At 41.8% G+C, this 24,519-nt stretch overlaps 1 protein-coding gene across 2 annotated transcripts in view; it reads right to left on the bottom strand.

Annotated features, from left to right (window-relative positions):
• LOC145358246 (integrin beta-1-like) overlaps positions 1–24,519 on the bottom strand; it is an 87,606-nt gene that overhangs the window by 18,189 nt on the left and 44,898 nt on the right. For both annotated transcript variants that reach the window (XM_080212108.1, XM_080212098.1), the window contains exons 5-10: positions 21,061–21,231; positions 20,737–20,975; positions 18,040–18,198; positions 17,794–17,889; positions 7,795–7,884; positions 7,551–7,691 (exon numbers count right to left, since the gene is read on the bottom strand). In XM_080212108.1, coding sequence (XP_080068234.1) covers positions 7,551–7,691; positions 7,795–7,884; positions 17,794–17,889; positions 18,040–18,198; positions 20,737–20,975; positions 21,061–21,231 — 896 coding nt within the window. The remainder of the gene's footprint in view (positions 1–7,550; positions 7,692–7,794; positions 7,885–17,793; positions 17,890–18,039; positions 18,199–20,736; positions 20,976–21,060; positions 21,232–24,519) is intronic.

Genomic DNA, 24,519 nt, shown 5'->3' on the forward strand with positions numbered 1-24,519 from the left:
CAAATGGTTATTCATTGCAGAACATTCATGCACTTTCCAGTTAGCGTTTGTCAAATTCTAAGAGCCAGGATGAGAAAAAGTAGATAATTTGAAAGACAAATACAGTAGTTTGCATTGAAACAGGATAATTTTATTTCTGCAGTAGTTACAAAGCTGTGTTTAGCATCTCCACCTTGTACGGTTCTATTAAAACTAGATCCACAAACAACTACTGGCCCACATAGTCTATTAGGAAAGAAGCAATTATACCACTACCAAGTGTGTATTTTTCATATACTGACCTCAAATTTTAATATGAATATTTTTGATCAACGTGCTCCTTTTTAACTTGTGAATTTCCATATTCTGTAGAAAAATGTCAGCTGTAGGGAACTTCCATTATAGCACCAAACTTTTAAGGTAAGATATAGCAATTAGATGCAGAGAAGTCAGATGCAGAATAAAGCTCCCTTAACAGTCCTAACTTCAAGAAAGCTATTTTTCCACATTAGCTATCCCATAGGCTATTGATAAGATTAAATTAGGGGCATGTTTGTGCTCAAGGCCAGATCCATTGGAGCTAGTTGGAAACTGGCCAAATTCATTGAACCCAGGACCTTTACATCCAACACAGAATGCTTTACAACCTGCAAGGAAGTTTTTAATCCTAATGTCATGGGCTGGCTTTGTAACTAAAATGATTTAATTCTGGGAGAGATAATTCCAACAATTTGGAGGAGGATCTGGCCAGGTAAATTGTCCTCAAGGACTGGAAGGCAGCAATGTAATGGAGCAGAGCATTGCCTTCGGAGAGGAGATGATTCATGTAGTGACTAGATATATCTCCCCCTTAGAGATAAAAGGGAGCAGGCAAAATTCCTTGGATTCCAAAGAAGTTAGACAATAGACGGAGTACACAATGGGGGTATATGTCAGATGTCAGTTTGATAAAAAGCAGAGAGTCAGGCCGAATATAAGAAAGTACAGAGAAGTGAAAAAAGGTAACAACAGAGACAATCTGAGCTAACAAAACAGAATTCAAATGTCTTTCACAGGTATATTAACAATAGGAACTGTGTCCCAGGAACCATATGACCAATTAGAGATCATAATGGAGATCTATTAGTGGAGAAGAAAGGCATGAAGAGGAACTAAAATGCTTTGCATTAGTGTTGACAAAGAAGGTTATAGGATACTGCATATGAGAAATTTAAAAAACAGAAAGACACTAGGGAGTCTGGCAGAATTTAAAACTAGTTAAGTTGTCTGAATGGAACACACCCTAGGTGACTGAGGGAAATAAGAATAGAAATTGTGAATGTGCTGGCTACAATCTTCTAATCCTCTTTAGATATAGGGTGTGTCAAAGGACTGGAGGATTGCAAACATTAAAGCCTTGTTAAAAAGGGAGAAGGATAAACCTGGTAATGTTGAGCAGGGAAGCTTTAAGCAAAAATAATCGGGCAGAAAATTACAGCCAATTGGACAAGGGCTAAAACAAATTAGAGGGCAAACTGTGTTTGAATAAATTGATTGGCTTTTTTGATCAGGTAACAGAGGGAAGTACAGTTGCTGTTGTGTATATGGACTTTCAAAAAGTGTTTGATGAAGTACCACACATTAGGCTTAAATTTTGCTAATAACCCTATGAGATAAAAGGTTCAGTAGCAGGAGGATACACAATTGGTTAAGGAATAGAAAACAGCTGTGGGTGTTTTTTTGGACTTGGCAGTCACGTGGTGGAGTTCTCAAGGTTCCCTATTATGACTATTTTGTTGCGATAAACATCAATGACTTTGTCTTGTGGGTACAAAACAATTTTGAAATCTGAAGATTACACAAAACCTAGATGTGCAGTAAAAAAAAGGAAGAAAACAGTGACAGAACTTGAGGGCCCAGATGTGGTGACGGAATGGATGGGCACATGGCTAAAGAAATTCACCATAAAGGTGTGAGGTGAAACATTTTGTTTGGAAGAATAAGGACAATTTTTAAAGGGAAATAAGGACAGACACAGCTGGGGTGCTTTCACATGAATCTTTGTTAACCGTCCTGCCACCTTCAACAAAGCAGTTAATAAAGCTTTATAAATAAAGGCATGATGCACAAAAGCTAGTAAGTTATGCTAAATCTATATAAAACTCTAACTCAGCTTCAGCTGGAATATTGTCTTCAATTCTGGGCATCACATTTTAAGAAAGACATGATGGCATGGGAGGAGAAGAGAGATTTACTCAGTTCTAAGACAGAGTGAATACAGTTATGTGGGAATAGCAGAAAAGCTGGGGTAGTTCTTGGAACAGGGAAGAAAAACAGGAGAATTGATATAGGTTAAGAATCACAAAGATTTCAGATAAAGTAAATAAAGTGAAGCAGTTTCAAATGACTAAGAGCAATAATTAGAGGGTATAAATTAGAGGTGCCTGCCAAAAGAAACTGAGGCAAGACTGAAAAATCATTTTTTGTTTAGAGCCGTTAGGATTCAATGCATTGCCCAGCTGATGGTTACAGATTCAATAGTTGGCTATAAAAGAGAAATGCATCAATACTTGGAGAAAAACTGCAGATATGGAGAAAGGACAGGGGAATGTGACTAACAGGATTGCTCCTTGCAAGAGCCAGCACAAACTCAGAAACATACACAGGAAATAGAAGCAGGAGTAGGCCAAATAGCCCTTCAAGCCTGCTCCGTCTTTCATTGTGATCATCAGATTCAATACCCAGATTCCACCTTCCCTCCACATTCTTGATCCCCATAGTCCCTAAAGCTTTATCTAATTCCCTCTTGAAATCACACAATGTTTTGGTTTCAACTACTTTTTGTGGTAGTGAATTCCACAGATTCACCACTTTCTAGACCAAGAAATTTCTCCTCCTCTCAGTCCAAGAGGTTTACCTAAATTAGACCTTCCTTAATCTGGCGCACATACAATTCTTTAAATTTGCACCCCTTTATTGTGGAGTCCAAGAGGCGTAGACAAAAGTTGTAGGTAGAAGGATTGGAATGAGGCACTCACAGTGTTAAAATGGGTGGATCGGGCTCGTGGGGTCGAAGGGCCTTTTTCCTGTGCTGTGTTGTTCTTTGTTCTATGCTCAAACTATGACCACTAGTTCTGGATTCCCCCACCATTGGGAACATTTTTTCTGAATCTACCCTGTCTACTCCTGTTAGAATTTTATAAGTTTCTATAAGATCCCCTCTCAGTCTTCTAAACTCCAATGAATATGATCCTAACTGATAGTCGTATATGGAGAGATTCTATCTTGCCATCCCAGGAATTAATCTGGTAAACTTTCATTGCACTCCCTCTATAGCAAGAGCATCCTTCCTCAGATAAGGACAGCAAAACTGCACACAATACTCCAGGTGTTGTCTCACCAATGCCCATTAGAATTGCAGTAAAACATTCATATTTTGAAGAGGTGACCAGGTATGTAGACAAGGATAGTGCAGTCGATGTAGTTTATGTGGATTTCAGCAAAGCCATTGACAAGGTCCCACACCGGAGACTTGTAAAGAAGGTAAATTCACACAGGACGCAGGGCAATTTGATAAAGTGGATTCAAAATTGGCTCAGTTGTAGGGGACAGTGGGCGATGATAGAAGGCTGCTTTAGTGACTGGAAGCCAGTGTCCAGTGGCGTACCAAAGGGATCTGTGTGGAGCCTCCTATTATTCATCATTTTATATAAACGATTGTTGATGACTATGTGGGGGGTAGGATTAGTAAGCTTGAGGATGACACAAAGACTGAATGGGTGGTTAACAGAGAGGTACAGTGTCTTAGGCTACAATACAGATGGAATGGTCAAATAGGCAGATAAGTGGCAGGTAGAATTTAACCCTGAAAAGTGAGGTGATACATTTTGGAAGGAGTAATTTGGCAAGAAACTACTCAATGAATGGTAGAGCACTAAAAAGTTCTGTGGGACAAAGAACCTTGGCCTCTTTGTCCACAGATCTCTGAAAGCAAAAGAGCATGTTAGTAGGGTGGTGTAAAAGGCATATGCGACACCTGCCTTTATCAATCGAGGCACAGATCACAAAAGCAGGGAAGTCATGTTGGAGTTGTATGGAACTTTGGTGAGGCCACAGCTAGGGTACCGTGTGCAGTTCTGTTCGCCAGACTATCAGAAGGACGTGATTGCACTAGCAGGGGTGCAGAAGAGATTCACCAGGTTACTGCCTGGGACAGAACATTTAAATTATGAAGAGCAGTTGCATAGGTTTGGGTTGCTTATGTTGGAGCAGAGAAGACTGAGGAGCTACCTGATCAAGGTGTACAAGATTATGATAGACATGGACAGAGTGGATAAGGAGCAGCTGCTTCCCTTAGTTGAAGGGTCAGTCACGAGGGATCATAGGTTCAAGGTGAGGGGAAAGAGGTTTAGGGGGATGTGAGGAAAAATGTTTTTACCCAGAGGGTGATGATGGTCTGGAATGCTGCCTGGGAGGGTGGTAAAGAAGGGTTGTGGAGAAGGATTGCCTCACCTCCTTTAAAAAGTATCTGGATGAGCACTTGGCACATCATAACATTCAGGGCTATGGGCCAGATGGAATTAGGTGGGAGTTTAGGTGTTTGTAATGTGTTGGCACAGACTTGATGGGCTGAAGGGCCTTTTCTGCGCTGTATGATTCTATGATCACTATTCCTATACTCAAATCTTCTCACTATGAAGGTCAACATATCATCAGCCTTCTATGTTACTTGCTGTACCTGTGCACTTACTTTCAGTGACTGATGTACAAGCACACCAAACTAAGGTCTCGCTGAGTATCCAACTCTCAATTTATAATTATCTACCTTCCTATTTTTGCTACCGAAGTGGATAACCTCGCATTTATCCACATTATGCTACATCTGCTATGCATATGCCCACCCACTCAGCCTGAAGCATCTCTATACCCGCCTCACACCTCATCATTCCACCCAATTTATAGTACATTTAGTTCCCTCGTTCAAATTATTAATACATAACGTGAACAGTTAGGATCTTAGCACAGGTCCCTGAAGTACTCCACTAGTCACTGTCTGCCCATCGGAAAAAGATCCATTTATGCCAATTCTTTGCTTCCCGTCTGCTAAGCAGCTTTCTATCCATTTCAAGACACCATATGCAATCCCACGTACTTTAACTTTACATAGTAATCTGCTATGTTAGATCTTGTCGAAAGTTTTCTGAAAGTCGAAATAAACCACATGCACTGGTTCTCCCTGGTCAACTCTGTTAGTTACATCCTCAAAGAATTCCAGGAGATTCATCAAGCAAGATTCCCATTTTGTAAATCTATACTAACTTTGTCTGATTATACCGCTACTTTCCAAATGCTGAGTTATGAAATCCTTGATAATGGACTCTAGCAACTTCTCTACTACCAACGTAAGGTTCACTGGTCTGTAATTCCCTGTTTTCTCTCTAGCTCCCTTTTTGATCAGTGGGCTAGATAGTTAGATACCCTCCAATCTGTAGAAACCAGTCCAAATAATTTTGGAAAATGCCCAATGGATCTATTACTTTAGGGCCACTTCTTTAAGCACTCTGGGATTAGGATTAGTAGGCCCTGAAGATTTATCCACCTCCAATCCCATTAACTTCCCCAAAATCATTTCTCTACCAATACTGATTCCCTTCAGCTCTTAACAAAAGCTTGTTTCCCAGAACTTCTAGTACATTATTCATGTCTTCTTTCATGAAGACAGAAGACAAATACAAATTAAGTTTGTCAGCCATTTCTTTGTTCCCCATTATGAATGTCCTTGTTCCTGACTGTAAGGAACCTAAATTCAGTCAGTTTTTATTTTCCCAGCCATCTTACTCTCATACTCTATTTTCTTCTAATCAATCCTTTGGTCCATCTTTGCTGAATTTTAAACTGCTCTCAATCCTCAGGTCTATTGCTTTTACTTGCCAATTGTATGCTTCTTCTTTGAATCTAATACTATCTCTAATTTCCCTTATAAGCCATGGTTTGGCCACAGTTCCTTTTCCACTCATGCGCCAAATAGGAGTAAACAACTTTTGGAGTTCACATATTCCTTCCATGAATGCCTACTATTGCCTGTCCACTGTCCTTCCTTTCAGTAATGTTTCTCAGTCCATCATAGCCAATGCATGCCTCATATCATCAGTTACATTTATTGAGATTCAGGACCCTGGTTTCACAGTCAACTACCTCACTGTCCATCTTGACAAAGAGTTTTATCATATTATAGTCACTCGTCCTCCCAGAACTAGATTGTCATCCAATCCTTTCTCATTGCACAATACCCAGTCCAAGATGGCCTGTTCCCTCTTGGTTCCTCTATGTATTAGTCCAGAAAACTATCCCGTATACACTCCAGAAATTCCTCCTCTATTGTACTATGACCATTTTGACTCAACAAATCTATATGCAGATTAAAGTCACCCAGAATCACAGATGTTACTTTATCATATACATCACTGATTTCATGTCTAATGCTATTCCCAACATTACCACTAGAGTTTGATCACCAGAATACCACCCCCATGAATGTCTTTTGGCACTTGGTCTTTCTCAACTCAAATCATACAGACTCCACATCATCTGTGCTAATACCTTTACTCAGTATTGTATCTATATCTTCTTTAATCAACAATGCAAAAACACCAACTTTTCCTTTCTGTCTGTCATTCCTAAACGCTGAATAGCCTTCAATGTTTAATTCCCATCCTTGATCCCTTGCAGCCATGTCTCCATAATCCCAACAATATCATACCCCTTCACATCTATTCATCCATTTTATTTCAAACGCTCCATGGACCAGATGGCATTCTTCTGCGCTAGTACTCTATGATTCAGAAAGTGTCTAATCCGATTGCACCCACTCAGTCCTCAAGTCTGTTGGTCAATTGTCAAATCTATTTTTAATTCCTCACACCACCATTTCTCCCAAATCATCAGCAATGAAACTTCTCTAACATACTATGTTTCTGGCAATGTCACAAAACCAAAAAATCTTTTTATAAAACTTAACTATACTTTTACAGCAGTTCAGAAAAAACAAAGCTGCACAGCATGCTATCCCAACAGCCTTGCGCCTAAAGAAAATGTCCAATAAAACATTAAACTACACCAAATGAAAAGGACAAACAGGTTCAATTTACATCAACTCTACTACTAGATTCAACCAGAGACAAAGTATCATTTTACTTGATGGTGGACATGAAAGTAGCAGCAACTGCAAAGGCAGAGGCGAAACAACAATGACTGTGTTAGCACTATGAATTACCACAATATATTTTTGGATACCCATATAATTGCTTTATGAACTGTAGACACCAAAAATAGACATGACAGAACTGAGGTGGATAGTGGGCATGTATGTTTGCACAGTATACAGGAGGAAGATGCAGGTGTTATGATCAGACCTGAAAAGGTGGGTGTGAGGTTTGAGAGAAGAGTAGCTTCTAAATTTGAAGTCAACTTCCATCTAAACATCAGCACGAGTTATCTTCCTGTTCAAGTTCTAAACCACAGCAAGTGCATAACTCATTTGATCAAAGCCACTTCAGAAAATGTTCAGGTGAAAATGGATGATTGGATCTTACCTCATCACCAATTTGAATGCCCAAACACTTCCTGCCATTTTCCCCTGTATGAACGGTATTATTTTTACAATAGGCTGTATAATGTATTGACACTCCTTCTGGCAATTTGCTATTCTCGAGGATAACTTCAGAAGACAAAGCCTGTTAAAAAAGATAGAAGTGTTGCTATCTCTGCATTTGTAAGTATTAGTGGCACCAGTAATTTCATTTTGAAGCATGGGTCAACTTTATGGTCAGTACTTACATGATAAGCATCAAGGATCAGCTTAATTACATTACTGGAGTTTGATGATAGAACACCTACTTCAGATTTTGGAATGAGATCATGGAGTGCCTATTAAAAACAAAGCAACAATACGAACACGTTATGAAATGGTATTACTAATTGTCAAGTTACAAAAGTTTCCACTTTAAAAAAAAGTATTAATCAGTTGTTATTTCTGCCTTTACCCTGCAAAATGGATTAAGTGAACTCGGAAATAATCATCATTTAGATAAGCTATATATTCTAATTCCGTTTTAGTCCTGAAAAGTAACTGTGAAGTTAAGAGGTGAACAATGCAACAGCAGAATTGGAACCCAGGAAAGCATCAGTGAACAAAACCAGGAACTAAATATTTAATAAACATAAGAAATAGGAGTTGGAGTTGGTCAGAGGGCCTTTTGAGCTTGTTTCACCACGCTTGACCTCAACTCTACCCTGATATCCAATTGTCTAACACCTTGAACCTCAACCCCTGCTCAGCTGAGCATCCACACACCTGACTGGGATGGACAATTCCTAAAATTCACAATGCTTTGTGTGAAGAAACTTCTTATCTCAGACTGAAATGGCTGTCAACTTATCCTGCGCTTATGCTCCTGATTTTGATCCTGAGAACATCTTCAATACTTACCCAGTCAAACCCGCAATCTTCTAGGCTCAGGTCAGCACAGACCTGTTCTCTTCAATCTCTTCTCATCAATCTAGAGAACCTTGGTTGTACCTACTCTAGGGCAAATATATATATATTTTCCTTAGGAATGGAGACTAATACTGTAAGCTAACAAAATGAATTAAAACTTGACTGAAGCATTCAAAAATGTCCCATTAACAGTGTATCCATATGTATACCCCAACTGAGCAAATTCCCAGGATCAAAATCAGGAACATAATCTGAGGATAAGGTGACAGCCATTTCAGACTGAGGTGAGAAAAGTGTGTAGATGCTCAGTTCAAGGTGTTGGGGCTATTGCATGTGAGGATTGAGTTCAAAAAGTAAGAGTTGAGGTCAAGGATAGCGAAGCCAATTCAACATTCCATTGCTTTGTTGTAATTTCACAGCATACAGACATTTCAAATAACCTTACAACTTCTAACTTTAGCTTTAGATAATCTGGAGGTAAAATGTTTGCTCCTCAGTTTACTTCATTGCAATTTTATTAAATTTTAACTGCCATAGTTTGGTCCAGAATGATTTTATGCTTCATATTTTTGACTCTTTAATGCCTTAAACTTGACTACTATGCACATTCGTAACCTATGAATCTGGCTAACTTGCATTGAGTTGAGGCCCCAGCTGCCATTGGGTTGGTTTGGATAAATGGCAAACAAAACATTAACATGGGGTGGCACGGCGGCACAGTGGTTAGCACTGCTGCCTCTCAGTGCCTGGGACCCGGATTCAATTCCTGGCTTGGGTCACATTCTGTGTGGAGTTTGCACGTTCTCCCCGTATTTGCGTGAGTTTCCTCTGGATGCTCTGTTTCCTCCCACAGTCCAAAGATGTACTGGTTAGATGGTTTGGCCATGCTAAATTGCCCTTTAGGGTCAAATGGATTAGCAGGGTAAATAAGAACATAAGAAATAGGAGCAGGAGTAGGCCATCTAGCCCTTTGAGCCTACCCTGCCATTCAATAAGATCATGGCTGATCTGAAGTGGATCAGTTCCACTTACCCACCTGCTCCCCATAACCCTTAATTCCCTTATCGATCATAAATCTATCTACCCATGACTTAAACATATTCAATGAGGTAGCCTCCACCACTTCAATGGGAACAAAGAACAAAATCAGCCCGGGAAACAGGCCCTTCGGCCCAATGAGCCCGCGCCGCCATCTCAACACCACCAATCCCCCTCTCCACCCATGACCCCTGTCTAATGTTTTATGGCCATCCAGATTGAAGGAACCCAATTTAGGGACAATTTATTCCTGCCAATCAGCCTAACAGCACATCTTTGGGGTGTGGGAGGAAACCGGAGCACCTGGAGGAAACCCACGCAAGCACGGGGAGAATGCGCAAACTCCCACAGACACCGGCCCAAATCCATGTGTCTGCACAGCAATCAGCGATAGTCACTGAGCTGTCGTCTTGCCCAGTATCTGGTCCAGTTTAGGCACGCACTAACGACATGAAGCACTAGGCCAATCTCGAACAACCAAGAGTAGCCCCAGTACAACCCATCGCGTGTATGCCCCTCGTTGGACACGAGGCGGACCAACTTAAAACCTGTGGATGAAAAGAGAAAAGAAAATCATACTATATCCAATTACATTACCAGGGACACCCCAATGCTAATGACCCTTATTTAAAACAATCTCCTATATCCACCCATCTCCAACCCAGTCATGTGCCTGTCTAAGTTACTCTTAAATGACTCTAGTGTGTTTGCCTCCACCACCTTACTTGGCAGAGCATTCCATACCCCCACTACCCTCTGTGTAAAAAACCTTCTTCTAATATCTGTGTTGTACCTCTCCCCCCTCACCTTAAGACCATGGCCCCTTGTCCTATGTGTCTCTATCATAGGAAATAGAGTAAACAGAGGTAAGCTATCTATACCCTTCATAATCTTATATACCTCTATTAGATCCCCCCCTCAGTCGGCGTCTTTCAAGGGAAAAGAGCCCCAATTTCTTCAATCTTTCCTCATACCCCAGTCCTTCCATACCAGGCAACATCCTGGTAAACCTCCTCTGCACTCTCTCCAGAGTCTCCATGTCCTTCTGGTAGTAAGGCGGCCAGAACTGGACGCAGTATTCCAAATGCGGCCTAACCAACATTCTGTACAACTGCAACATTAGACTCCAGCTCTTAAATTCTATACCCTTTCCTATAAAAGCTAACATACCATAGGCTTTCTTCACCACACTCTCCACTTGCACTGCCACCTTCAAAGACTTGTGCACTTGCACCCCCAGGTCTCACTGCGATTCTATACTCCTTACGGGCTTACCCTTTACCATATAACTCCCCCCTACATTATTCCGGCCAAAATGCATCACTTCACATTTATCCGGATTAAACTCCATTTGCCACGTATCTGCCTAATCAACCAGCCTATCAATATCCCGTTGTATTGCCAGACACTGCTCCTCACTGCCCACCAATCCAGCCATCTTGGTGTCATCAGCAAATTTGCTGATCACACCACCTACTCCCTCTTCCAAATCATTTATATACACTACAAAGAGAAGAGGTCCCAGTACTGAGCCCTGCGGCACACCACTAGTGACAGACCTCCAGCTAGAAAAAGACCCCTCCACTACTACTCTCTGACTCCTCTTTGCAAGCCAGTTCTCTACCCATCTAGATACCTGACCACATATCCCATGAGCTTTAATCTTCTGTACCAACTACCATGAGGGACTTTGTCAAACGCCTTACTGAAATCCATATAGACGACATCAATGGCTCGTCCTTCGTCGACCGTTTTCGTCACCTCCTCAAAGAATTCTACCAGATTCGTAAGGCAAGACTTCCCCTTTACAAAGCCATGCTGCGTATCCTTAATCAGATCGCAACGCTCTAAGTGCGCATACATCCTATCCCTAAGAATCCTCTCCATCAACTTACCTACCACTGACATTAAGCTCACCGGCCTATAGTTACCCGGGCTATCCCTCCTACCCTTTTTAAACAACGGTACCACGTTCGCTATCCTCCAGTCCTCTGGGACCTCACCTGTGTCCAAAGAAGAGACAAAGATTCGCGTCAGACGCCCAGCAATCTCATCCCTCGCCTCCCTAAGCAGCCTAGGATAAATGCCGGAGATTTATCGGTTTTAATGCCAGCTAAAAGCCCTAACACTTCTTCCCTCGTAATCGATAGATCTTTCAATTGGTCTACCGCTCCCTCAATGACCGTACCGGACATCAAGCCCCTCTCCTTCGTGAATACCGACGCAAAGTATTCATTCAGGATCTCCCCCGTTCCCTCTGCCTCTAAGCACAATTCCCCACGTGTCCCTGACAGGACCGATTTTACCCCAAGCCACCCTTTTGTTCTTAAGATAGAAGTAAAACACCTTTAGATTCTCCTTAACCCTACCTGCCAAAGCCATCTCATGCCCCCTCTTTGATCTCCTAACTCCCCGTTTGAGATCCCTCCTACTCTCTCTGTATTCCTCCAACGCTCTCTCCGTTCCCAGCTGCTTAGACCTGACATACGCCTCTCGTTTCTTCCTAACCAGGTCTTCTATATCTCTAGTAATCCACGGTTCCCTAATCCTACCTTTCCCATCCTTTCTCCTAACCGGCACATGCCTTTCCTGCACCCTTTACAGATTTCCCTTGAAAGACTCCCACATGCCTAACGTGGTCTTGCCTTCCAACAGCCTATCCCAGTCTGTATCCCTAAGCTCCTGCCTAATCCGGCTGTATCTAGCCTTCCCCCAATTTAGCACCCTCCCTTTAGGGCAGCTCTCATCTTTTTCCATTCGTATCCTGAAGTAGACGGAGCTGTGGTCACTATTAGCCACATGTTCGCCTACCTCAACCTCAACCACCTGACCCAGCTCATTTCCCAGAACTAAATCCAGTATCGCCCCCTCTCAAGTCGGGCTATCTACATACTGTTGCAAGGATCCTTCCAATACACATCTTACGAATTCCTTCCCATCAGACCCCCCCAGCTCTAGGCACCTTCCAATCCAACTCAGGGAGATTAAAATCTCCCACTACAACAACCCTGTTCTTCCTACACTTATCCAAAATGCCCCTACATATACCCTCTTCCACTGCCCACAAGCTATCGGGCGGCCTATAGTACACTCCTAGCATAGTAATGGCCCCCTTCCTATTTCTCAACTCCACCCACAAAGACTCAATTCCCAACCCCTCCATGTTATCCTCCCTCTGCACCGCTGTGATGTGCTCCCTAACTAAGAGCGCCACTCCCCCTCCTCTTTTCAAACCTCCCCTATCACACCTAAAATACTTATACCCTGGAATATTTAGCTGCCAGTCCTGCCCCTCCTTTAACCACGTCTCTGTCACTGCCACCACATCTAAATTCCTCGCGAACATCAAGGCCCTAAGTTCATCCGACTTTCCCGTCACACTCCTCGCGTTAAAACAGATGCACCTAAGACCCTCAGGCCCTCTCGGATCCTCCTTCTCCTGGGGGATTTTCCCATCCTCTAGACTTACCCTGACCTCCAACTCACTCCCAGTGCCTGAGCTGTCTCTCTCCTCCCCACCCCTCCTCCATATTAGTTTAAAGCCTGCCTAAACACTCCAGCCAGCCTCCCAGCTAAAATATGTGTACCCTTCCCATTTAAGTGTTCCCTATCCCTCTTATGCAAGTGCCCTTCCTTTGCAAAGACTTCCCAATGGTCAACAAAACTAAAACCCTCTGTCCTGCACCAATCCCTCAGCCACGCATTCAGCTGCAGGATCTCATTATTCTTATCCCAATGGGCAGAGAATTCCAGATATTCTTATCCCAATGGGCAGAGAATTCCAGAGATTTACTACCCTCAGAGAAGAAGTTCCTCCTCAACTCTGTTCTAAACTTGTCCCCCGCCTCCACCTCCCCCCCCGCCCCCCCACCTCCCTTATTTTGAGGCTGTGCCCTCTAGTTCTGGTTTCCTTTCTAAGTGGAAAGAATCTCTCTACTTCTACCCAATCTAGCCCCTTCATTATCTTAGATGTCTCTAAGTTCCCCCCTCAGCCTTCTAAACTCCAACGTGTACAGGCCCATTCTACTCAATCTCTCCTCATAAGCTAAACCCCTCATCTCCGGTATCAACCTGGTGAACCTTCTCTGTACTCCCTCCAAGGCCAGTATATCCTTTCACAAATAAAGGGGACCAAAATTGCACACAGTACTCCAGTTGCAGCCTCACCAGTGCCTTGCACAGTTGCAGCAAGACCTCCTTGCTTTTATCTTCTATCCCCCTCGCAATAAAGGCCAGCATTCCATTTGCCTTCTTGATCACCTGCTGCACCTGCAGACTGAGTTTTTGTGATTCGTGCACAAGGACCCTCAGGTCCCTTTGCACTGTAGCATGCTGCAACTTTTCACCATTTAAATAATATTCCATCCTACTATTATTTCTTCCAAAGTGGATAACCTCACATTTGCCAATGTTATACTCCATCTGCCAGGTCCTCGCCCACTCACTCAGCCTACCCAAATCTCTCTGCAGACTTCCCGCGTCCTCCACACAATTCGCTTTTCCACTCATCTTCGTGTCATCAGCAAATTTTGTCAGCCCCCTCCTCCAGATCGTCTAGGTATATGGTAAACAGTTGAGGTCCCAACACCGATCCCTGCGGCATGCCACTAGTCACCAAGTGCCAAGTAGAAAATCACCTATTTATTCTAACACTCTGGTTCCTGTTAGATAGCCAATCCTCAATCCACGCCAACACTTTACCCCCCCCAACTCCGTGTATCCTAACCTTCTGCAGCAACCTTTTGTGAGGCACCTTATCGAACGCCTTCTGGAAATCTACAAACACCACATCCACCGGTTCCCCTCTGCCTACCACACTAGTCACAACTGCATAAAATACATGGGTTGTGGGCTAAGGCCCGGGTGGGATTGTTGTCATTGCAGGCTCAAAGGGCCAAATGGCCTCCTTCTGCACTGTAGGGATTCTATGATTAAAAAAAGGTTGCATTAATTCCAAAGTGAGGTTAGCACTGAAGCTAACCTTTTGCAGCGCTGGCATTTTTGCTCGAACAAGCAGCTGATTTTTTTTTGTTAATATTTTAACCATTCTTAGATTCTACACTATACTTTAAAGTGGTTGAAATTCCTTATATGCAGATGTTTTGTTAGCAAATAGAGATAGTTTAAGTATCTAAACTTGAGATTTTGTATATGTTAGGAATAAGGTGTAGGGTAAGTTTCATTTTGTATTCCTGTATGTGTGTACTTAGGAAGAGTTAAATCTGTTTAACATGAAGCTAAAGTTTTAACTGAGATGCCCTACAAGTCTACATTCCATTTGCTTTCTTGATCACTTGCTGCACCTGCAGACTGAGTTTTTGCGATTCGTGCGCAAGGACCCTCAAGTCCCTTTGCACTGTAGCATGCTGCAACTTTTCACCATTTAAATAATATTCCATCCTACTATTATTTCTTCCAAAGTGGATAACCTCACATTTGCCAACGTTATACTCCATCACTGTAAACTTTACCTGCATTGTAATTAAGGGTTTACAACGTAAAAGCAATTACAGGCTTTAAAAAAGCTAGCTGCTGCTCAACAACCAGGAGGTTCACATTGAAAAGGAGAAGCAGTTGTTTTCAGTCTGGAACCAGAAAACCTGGAAGGGAATGGCTTTTCTCAGAAGCTGCCATATAGGCAAGACGATAAAGGGAGGGGCAGAAAACAATCAAGAGTTAAAGAACAGAAAGTTCTGGAAACCAGGGAATGAAAAAAAAGAGTCGTCCCAGGAAGCCTGAAGTCAAAGCGACAAAGAACTGGAATCTGAACAAGGTACTGTTCGCTGAAGTTAAAGAAAGATACAGAGCGAGGCTCCCAGTTAAAGACAAAGCTGCAAGATACAGTTGGAGAAGTTGGCTGTTGAGAAGCCAGACATCCGAAGCAATCCTAAGGTTGGGGACCTTAATAGAGTCTGTGAAGCAGTGGTATTCTGTTGGCATAGCTGGATATCCAAGCATAAAAGCTTGAATGCAAGTGGTGATCCAAATCAGAGGAATACCAAATAGACAGGTTACAATCTACTGAGCTGAGATCGAAAGGTTTTCAATGAATAGACCACATCATAATGCATTTCTATAGTCAAACTATATCTCAGCAGTTGAGTAGGCAACCTAGTTTAATATCAGTGCAGTAGTAAAGTTAACAGTAGTAACATAACAGTTGGTATGTTACTTTAGGAAATGACATATTGGCTTTAGAGGGAGTACAGATTTGCTAGGATTAAAATAGGACTACTTGCACAAATTTGATTTGTATGTCCTTGAGATTACAAAGTTAAGTGTTGATCTAATGAAGTATTTCAAGAGATTAAAGGATTCAATAAGGTAGAGAAATTAATTCATCTGTAGAAAATCCAGAAGAATGTTTTAAAGTGAGAGACCACATTTGGAATACCGTGTGCAGTTCTGGTCACCTCACTATAAGGAGGATGTGGAAGCATTGGAGAGAGTGCAGAGGAGATTCACCAGGATACTGCCTGGTTTGGAGGGTAAGTCTTACGAGGAAAGATTGAGGGAGCTGGGGCTTTTCTCTTTAGAGCAGAGGAGGATGAGAGGCAACTTAATAGAGGTTTATAAAATGATGAGGGGGGATAGATAGAGTGGACATGCAGAGACTATTTTCTCGGGCGGATGTAGCTGTTACTAGGGTACATAACTATAAGGTTCATGGTGAGAGATATAGGAGGGGTGTCTGAGGTAGATTTTTTTACTCAGAGTGTGGCTGGGGTGTGGAATGCATTGCCTGCTTTGATAGTGGAGTTGGACACTTAGGAACTTTCAAGCAGTTATTGGATAGGCACATGGAACACACCAAATGATAGGGAATGGGATAGCTTGATCTTGGGTTTGGACATAGCTCAGCACATCGAAGGCCAAAGGGCCTGTACTGTGCTATACTGTTCTATGTTCTATTTTGAAGTTAAATCAGGAACCATATCTTCACACAAGTATTGGGAATCTGTAATTCTTTCACCCTCACAAGCTACTGAAGCAAGGTCAATTGAAATTTTGATTAAATTCAGGGTAATGGTTCTGCAAGGGAACCATCCAAAATTGTGATTTAAATTGCAAAGAAATAGTTATCCAGAAAAAGTTAGAAGTAGGAAAACCTCTCAATTTCGGGGTAACAATTGTGAAGACGCAGACCACCTCCTCACCCCACCCTCCCCATGGGATTCTTACCATAGTATCCTCCCAAACTCCAAGGGACTGCTCCTGACTGACACCCCACTCCTCCCTGCCCACCCAACCGAACAATCTGAAGCAGATTGTCACTCCAAGGCCTGAAGATTTCTTCCACAATATTTATTATTTCTCCGCTACTAACCCCAGACCACACAGAATACTATTCAAGCATTAAATCAATAAGTCTGTTGTCAATCGACATGACTGAATGGGTTTAAACTGCCTTTAAGCGCCTCAGATTCCAGATGTAAAAATTCTGCACTGATTAATACAGTAATCATACTGATTAATACTGCAATTCCGTATTAAGCAGTGCAGAATTCAGTTGTGCAATAATTCTGAAATTCCAAGTCATAGAGTCATAGAAGTTTACAGCATAGAATAGGACCTTCAACCCAACCTGCCCTTTTTTAAAAAACTCTAAACTAATCCCAATTACCCGTATTTGGCCCATATCCCTCTATACCTATCGTACCCATGTAACTATTTAAATGCTTTTAAAAAAAATTATACCCACTTCTACTACTACCTTTGGCAGCTTGTTCCAGACACTCACCACGCTGTATGAGAAAAAAAATCACCCCTCTGGACACTTTTGTATCTCTCCCCTCTCACCTTACACCTACGCCTTCTAGTTTTAGACTCCCTTACCTTTGGGAAAAGATATTGACTATCTAGCTGATCTGTGCCCCTCATTATTTTATAAACCTCTATAAGATCACCCCTCAGCCTTCTATGCCCCAGAGAAAAAAGTTCCAGTCTATCCAGTGTCTCCTTATAATTCAATCCATCAAGTCCCGGCAGCATCCTAGTAAATCTTTTCTGCAGTCTTTCTAGTTTAATAATATCCTTTTCTACAACAGCGTGACCAGAATTGCACACAGTATTCCAAGTGTATTTGGAAACTCTTGGATTCTTCCTCTGGCCTAGTGATATAGCTCACTCAACGAGTAAACTACAAACCTAAAGTAATGCTCTGGGGTTCCGTGTTCAAATCACAACATAATAGAAAGTTAAATTTGAATTCTAAAATAAACCTCCTGTGGCAGTGAGGTTCGCCTGATTAAGTTTGATTTGACTTAATTGGTTTATACAAATGAGTTGGGAGCACTTACCTTGTACACACCCTTGAACTCTTCTGTGACAGCAAAGATAGGCTGAATATTATTGTCACTAAGCTTCTGTACTAAATGAGCAATGGATGGATAATCCTGTTAACAAATGTCAGAATTACAGGTCATTTATATTTTACAGAACATTAAATATTTTATACAAATTATTCTAAAGGCAGGCTAAATTACTCCATAAGAGCTAAATAACACTCCCAGGATCCATACTGCTACGGTCAAATGCAAACTTACAAAATGATCACTCATGGTGTAGAGACCCTGCGTATCGAGATGGCAATTCCCATCATTTGGTAGAACAATGCCACCTAGTTTACCATCTCCAGCAAAGTGAAATCCTGCATCTGTAGAGAACACGAGCAATCGAGTGACATTTCGCCAGCCAATTTTTTCCTGAGAGAGACAAAATTATTAAGTGGTGTCCCAAATCACGTTCTTCTGTGCAGTAAATTTACATAATGTGCTTCAGAATAGATTTACATTGGAAAGAAAAATGAGATGGAAACAAATAAGAACATAAGGAGCAGGAGTAGGCCATCTAGCCCTTCGAGCCTGCCCCGCCATTCAATAAGATCATGGCTGATCTGAAGTGGCTCAGTTCCACTTTCCCACTGTCTCCCCATAACCCTTAATTCCCTTGCCTCCCAAAAACCTATCTACCCGTGTCTTAAATATATTTAGCGAGGTAGCCTCCGCCACTTCAACGGGCAGAGAATTCCACAGATTCACCACCCTTTGAGTGAAGAAGTTCCTCCTCAACTCCGTTCTAAACCGCCCCCCCTTTATCTTGAGGCTGTGCCCTCTAGTCCTGTTGTCCTTTGAGCGGGAAGAATCTCTCTACCTCTACCCTATCCACCCCTACCCTATCCACCCCCTTCATTATCTTAAACGTCTCTAAGGTCCCCCCTCATCCTTCTAAACTCCAACGAGTACAGACCCAGTCTATTTAGTCTCTCTTCATTGTCCAACCCCCTCATCTCCGGTATCAGCCCAGTGAACCTCTTCTGCCTTCCCTCCAAGGGCAAAATATCCTTGTGCAAGTGCGGCGACCAAAACTGCACATAGTACTCCAGCTGCCGCCTCACCAGTGCCCTGTACAGTTGCAGCAAGACCTCCCTGCTTTTATATTCTATCCCCCTTGCTATAAAGGCCAGCATCCCATTCGCCTTCTTGATCACCTGCTGCACCTGCAGACTGGGTTTTTGTGACTCATGCACAAGGACCCCCAGGTCCCTCTGCACCGTAGCATGCTGCAGCTTTTCACCCTTTAAATAGTAATCCCTCCTACTATTATTCCTGCCAAAGTGGATAACCTCACACTTGCTAACATTGTACTCCATCTGCCAGGTCCTTGCCCACTCGCTCAGCCTATCTAGATCCCTCTGCAGACTTTCCACACCCTCCGCACAATTTGCTTTTCCACTTATCTTCGTGTCATCAGCAAATTTCGACACCCTACACTCAGCCCCCTCCTCCAGATCATCTATATAAATGGTAAATAGCTGAGGCCCCAGCACCGATCCCTGCGGCACTCCACGAGTTACCAACTGCCAAACAGAATAGCACCCACTGATACCAAATCTCTGCCTCCTATTAGACAACCAATCCTCTATCCACGCTAACACCTTACCCCCAACTCCATGCCCCCTAACATTCTGAAACAACCTTTTGTGCGGCACCTTATCAAATGCCTTTTGAAAATCAAGAAACACTACATCCACCAGCTCCCCCCTGTCTACTGCACTAGTCACATCCTCACAGAATTCCAATAAATTTGTCAAACATGACTTCCCCTTAACGAATCCGTGCTGCGTCTGCTCTATCAAACAATTCTTCTCAAGGTGCGTCGCTATTTCTTCTTTGATGACGGATTCAAGCATTTTTCCAACAAAAGACGTTAAACTAACCGGCCTATAAGTCCCTGCCTTTTGTCTGCTACCTTTTTTAAACGGTCGTGTAACATTAGCCGTTTTCCAATCTTCCGGCACTTCCCCGGAATCCAGTGAAGTTTGGTTAATAATCACTAAGGCGTCTTCTATCACCTCTGCCAATTGCTTCAGAACTCTGGGATGCATTCCATCCGGTCCTGGGGACTTGTCCACCATCAGTCCCACTAGTCGATCAAGCACTACCTCTCTAGTAACGGTAATCGCATTCAGGCCCTCAACTCCTACCATCCTTCTATCTTTAATATCCGGCAAACTATTCGCGTCCTCCTCCATGAAGACTGAGGCAAAAAACTTATTTAAAGGCCTCAGCCATTTCCTCATCTCCCACCACTGAATCCCCCGTCTCATCCTCTAAGGGTCCAACATTCACTCTAGCCAGCCTCTTCCTCTTTATATATTTGTAAAAACTCTTACTGTCCTTTTTTACATTTAGTGCTAGTTTAGCTTCATAGTCTATCCTTCCCTTCTTTATCAACTTCTTAGTCATTCTTTGTTGATTTTTAAACCTCTCCCAATCTTCTGCTCGCCCACTACTTTTAGCCACTCTAAACGCATCAGCTTTTAATTTAATACTCTCCTTTATTTCCTTCGATAACCACGGCTGATAATCCCTTCTCCTATGTTCCTTCTTTACCATTGGAATATATTTCTGCTGAGCACCGAAAAAGTTCTCCTTAAAGATCATAAGAATGTAACAAGAGCATACTGAACAAAAGGAGAGCATGGTGAGGAAGCAGTGAAAAAGCTCAAGTTTTCTAGTATAGATAAACAGTCAATAGGAGGTCCATTGAAACATATAAAAATATTAAATGTGTAGATGCATAAATCCTTTTTATGAAAGCACTGCTATAAGAAATGAACTAATGAGTGAAAACAATTTCAGAACAATTGAACACAAACTTTGGAATACTGAAGCAAGTTATAGAACATAAAATATTGGGATTATTCAAAATACTATTTGGATACAATTCTGATTGCTTACCCCACAGACAGCCACCTGCATTATGGCATCAAAACCACCTTCTGGAGAATCGAGGTTTCCAGAAATAGTTTGGTTGCTTACAAGTTCATTGAACTTTGATCCATCATTGGTTAACGATAGAACATTTTTGTAGCTGAATGGGCTTGTACATACTTCACCATTTGTACAAGGATTTTTCCTTTTGGCTGGGGTTGTGCTGATGTAAGGCATTACAGTCTTATCCACGAAAGAGCCAAATCCTAAATAAGAACAAGTTTTCACAAGATGAAGTGCTGTTTGTTAAATGCAAGGCACCAGAAAATGATAAATAAAAGATAAATTTACCAATTCTGAAATCAGAAGTAATCTTCCCCATTTCAATTTGCAATTCTGTTCCCAACTTTTTCACATTTTCCAAATCATCCTTCATAGAAAAGGAGAGGTCCATAAGATAGTAGAGATCAATGGGATAGTCTTCTGCTCTCTTAAAATATAGTGGGAAGGTTTGTGGCTCTCCTGAGAAACAAAAACATCCAGCATTAGAAATGGACATATGAAATGCAAATCCACAAGCTAGATATGGTTCAGGAAGATTTCTCTCAGCCTACTGATAGCATTAAACTTTGTATCATGTGAATTGTGAATGAATGACTATCACGAACATGACTTTCTTATTCTATGAAAATGGTGCATAGGAAGAAAGAATTCACAGATTAACAAAGCAAAGAGTTGACATAGAGTTGATTTGTTTCCAACTGGCAATCAGTGGCTACTGGGGTTTTGCAGGGTTATGTGCTAGGACACCAACTGTTCACATTATATATTAATGATTTGGAACAGGGAACTGAATGTATCATCTCCAAATCTGCAGATGATACAATGTTGGATGGGAGAGTAAGCTGTGGAGGAGGGTGTGGAGATGCTTCAGAATGATTTGGACAGGCTGAGCGTATGGACACGTGCATGGCAGAGTAACATGGATAAATGTGAGGTTATCTATTTTGGTAGCAATAGGAAGACAAGGTTATTACTTGAATGGGTGTAAACTGAGAGATGTGATGCTTAGCGAGACTTCGGAGTTCTCATACATCAACTGCTGAAAGCAAGTGTGTAGGTATTACAGGTAGTAAAGAAGGCAAGCGGTATGTTGGCCTTCATTGCGAGAGCATTTGAGTATAGGGATAGGGACGTTTTGCTGCAATTGTACAAGGCGTTGGTGAGACCATACAAAGAAAATTACAGCACAGGAACAGTCCCCTTCAGCCCTCCAAGCCTGCACCGGCCATGATGCCCGACATAACTAAAACCCCCTACCCTTCCAGGGATCATATCCCTCTATTCCCATCCTATTCATGTATTTGTCAAGATGTCCCTTAAAAGTCACCATCGTATCTGCTTCCACTACCTTCCCTGTCAACGAGTTCCAGGCACCCACCACCCTCTGTAAAAAATCTGCCTCGTGCATCTCCTTTAAATCTTGAACCTCGCACCTTAAACTTGTGCCCTCCCGTAATTGACTCTTCCATCCTGGGAAAAAGCTTCTGACTATCCACTCTGTCCATTACTCTCAGAATCCTGTAGACCTCTATCAGATCATCCCTCAACCTCTGTTGTTCCAGTGAGAACAAACCAAGCTTTCCCAGCCTCTCCTCATAGCTGATGCCCTCCATACCAGGCAACACCCTGGTAAATCTTTTCTGTATCCTCTCCAAAGCCTCCACACCCTTCTGGTAGTGTGATGACCAGAATTGAACACCACATTCCAAGTGCGGCCTAACTAAGGATCTCTAAAGCTGCAATATGACTCGCCAATTTTTAAACTCAATGCCCCGGCTGACAAAGGCAAGTATGCCGTATGCCTTCTTGACTACCTTCTCCACCTGCATTGGCACTTTGTGATCTTTACACCCAGATCCCTTTGCCTATCAATACTCATAAGAGTTCTGCCATTTACTGAATAACCTGAAGTATTGTGTGCAGTTTTGGAGTCCCTATCTGAGGAAGGATATCCTTACTGTAGAGGTAGTACGGCGATGGTTTACCAGGCTGATCCCTGGGATGGCAGGTCGGTGATATGCGGAGAGATTAAGTCGGTTAGGATTATATCACTGGATTTAGAAGAATGAAAGGGGATCTTGTAGAAACCTAAAAAATTCTAACAGGGTTAGACAGGTAGATGCAGAAATAATGTTCCCAATGGAGGGAGAGTCCAGAACTAGGGGTCATAGTTTGAGGATGAGAGGTAAATCTTTTAGAACTGAGGTAAGGATGAATTGCTTCACCCAGAAGGTGGTGAATGTTTGGAATTCACTACCACAGAATGTAGTTGAGGCCAAAATATTGAGAGAGATTTCAAAAAGAAATAAGATATAGCTCTTGGGGCTAAAGGGATCAAGGGGTATGGAGGGGGGCATGTGGGAAAAAGGGATATTGAATTCGATGATCAGGCATGATCAAAACGATTGGTGGAGCAGGCTCCACTGGCTGAATGGTCTATGCCTGCTTCTAGTTTCTATGTTTTTATCCAAGATATTTGCATTCTTGCACTGACGCTTTAAGCAATTTTAAATCATTACAAAGCTGTATATACAAAGCCTAGTTCTGAATTATATCTTTATTCTTAGATCAGACAGCCAGCACCAAGACAAAGTGACAATCCACAAGAAGTGACAAAGATTTAAACTCAATAGCACCAATTAGCAAAAAAGGCAATAGAGCTGTAAAATGGCTGGAATGTGGCAAAATGCATTACATACAAAGTGGCTACTTACAAGCATAATGAACTCTAACATTGGTGGCTTTAGCCTTGATAGGAAACAAAGAAACATTTTACTACTCAATTCCTCAAATAGCTTTGTTAAGGTCACCACACAATTCTGCTTCTTGTAGCTAAGTCTTAGTCCTAAGTGCAAATTCTATGCACAACAGAATGATGCTTTGAAGCAGCACTGAGTACCATCTTTTGAATCAGATATTAAACATAGGCCTCTCAATTCAAAGGTAATTCAGAAGATTTTCATTGCATTCTCCATCAATCACCACCAAACTGACCATTTATCTTCTTTGCTATTTATGGTACCTTGCCGTACTCAAAATGACTGCTGCATTGATTATAAATCAACTTCAAAATTAATTAACAGGCTGTAAGCATTTTTGGGCCTAGGAATAAATGAAATGTTATACAAGGAAATCTTCTCAGGCCCACTGATAGCAATAAGCTTTGGACCATGTGAATGATTTGAATATTACAAATATGGCTTTCATTTTATGAAAATGTTCCGCAGGAAGAGATAATTCATACAGGTTAATATAGCCAAGATATCTGCATTAAGTAATTTTAGTCATTACAAATACAAGTTTTCTTTTCCTTTCAAAGGAAGATGACAGCTGAAATTTAGATTTGCTAAAACAGGAAACATCAAAAAGGATAAAAATAATGAATAATCTAATACCTTCCCTATCCCATTCCAAAGAAACGAGTTCCATTTGCCAAAAAATGAACAAGCAAAGAAAGAAATTCTGAACCTAATTTAAGGCTCCTCAAGCTTATAGATCAAACAGATCTAACATCTGTATGTTTCTTCACTCAGAGTGGTGAAGGTGTGAAATTCACAACACAGAAACTAGTTGAGATCAAAACATTGCGTAATTTCAAGAAGAAATTGGATATAGTTATTGGGGCTAAAGGGATCTAGAGATATGGGAGGAAGGGAGATTAGGATATTGAATGTGATCAACTATGGCCTATACCTGTTTCATGTTTCTATATGCAGATAAACAGAGATTAGCAGACTCCTAGAAACA

The sequence above is a fragment of the Carcharhinus amblyrhynchos genome, chromosome 2, assembly GCF_965287045.1.
Source record: "Carcharhinus amblyrhynchos chromosome 2, sCarAmb.v2.hapA, whole genome shotgun sequence".
Classification (NCBI taxonomy): domain Eukaryota; kingdom Metazoa; phylum Chordata; class Chondrichthyes; order Carcharhiniformes; family Carcharhinidae; genus Carcharhinus; species Carcharhinus amblyrhynchos.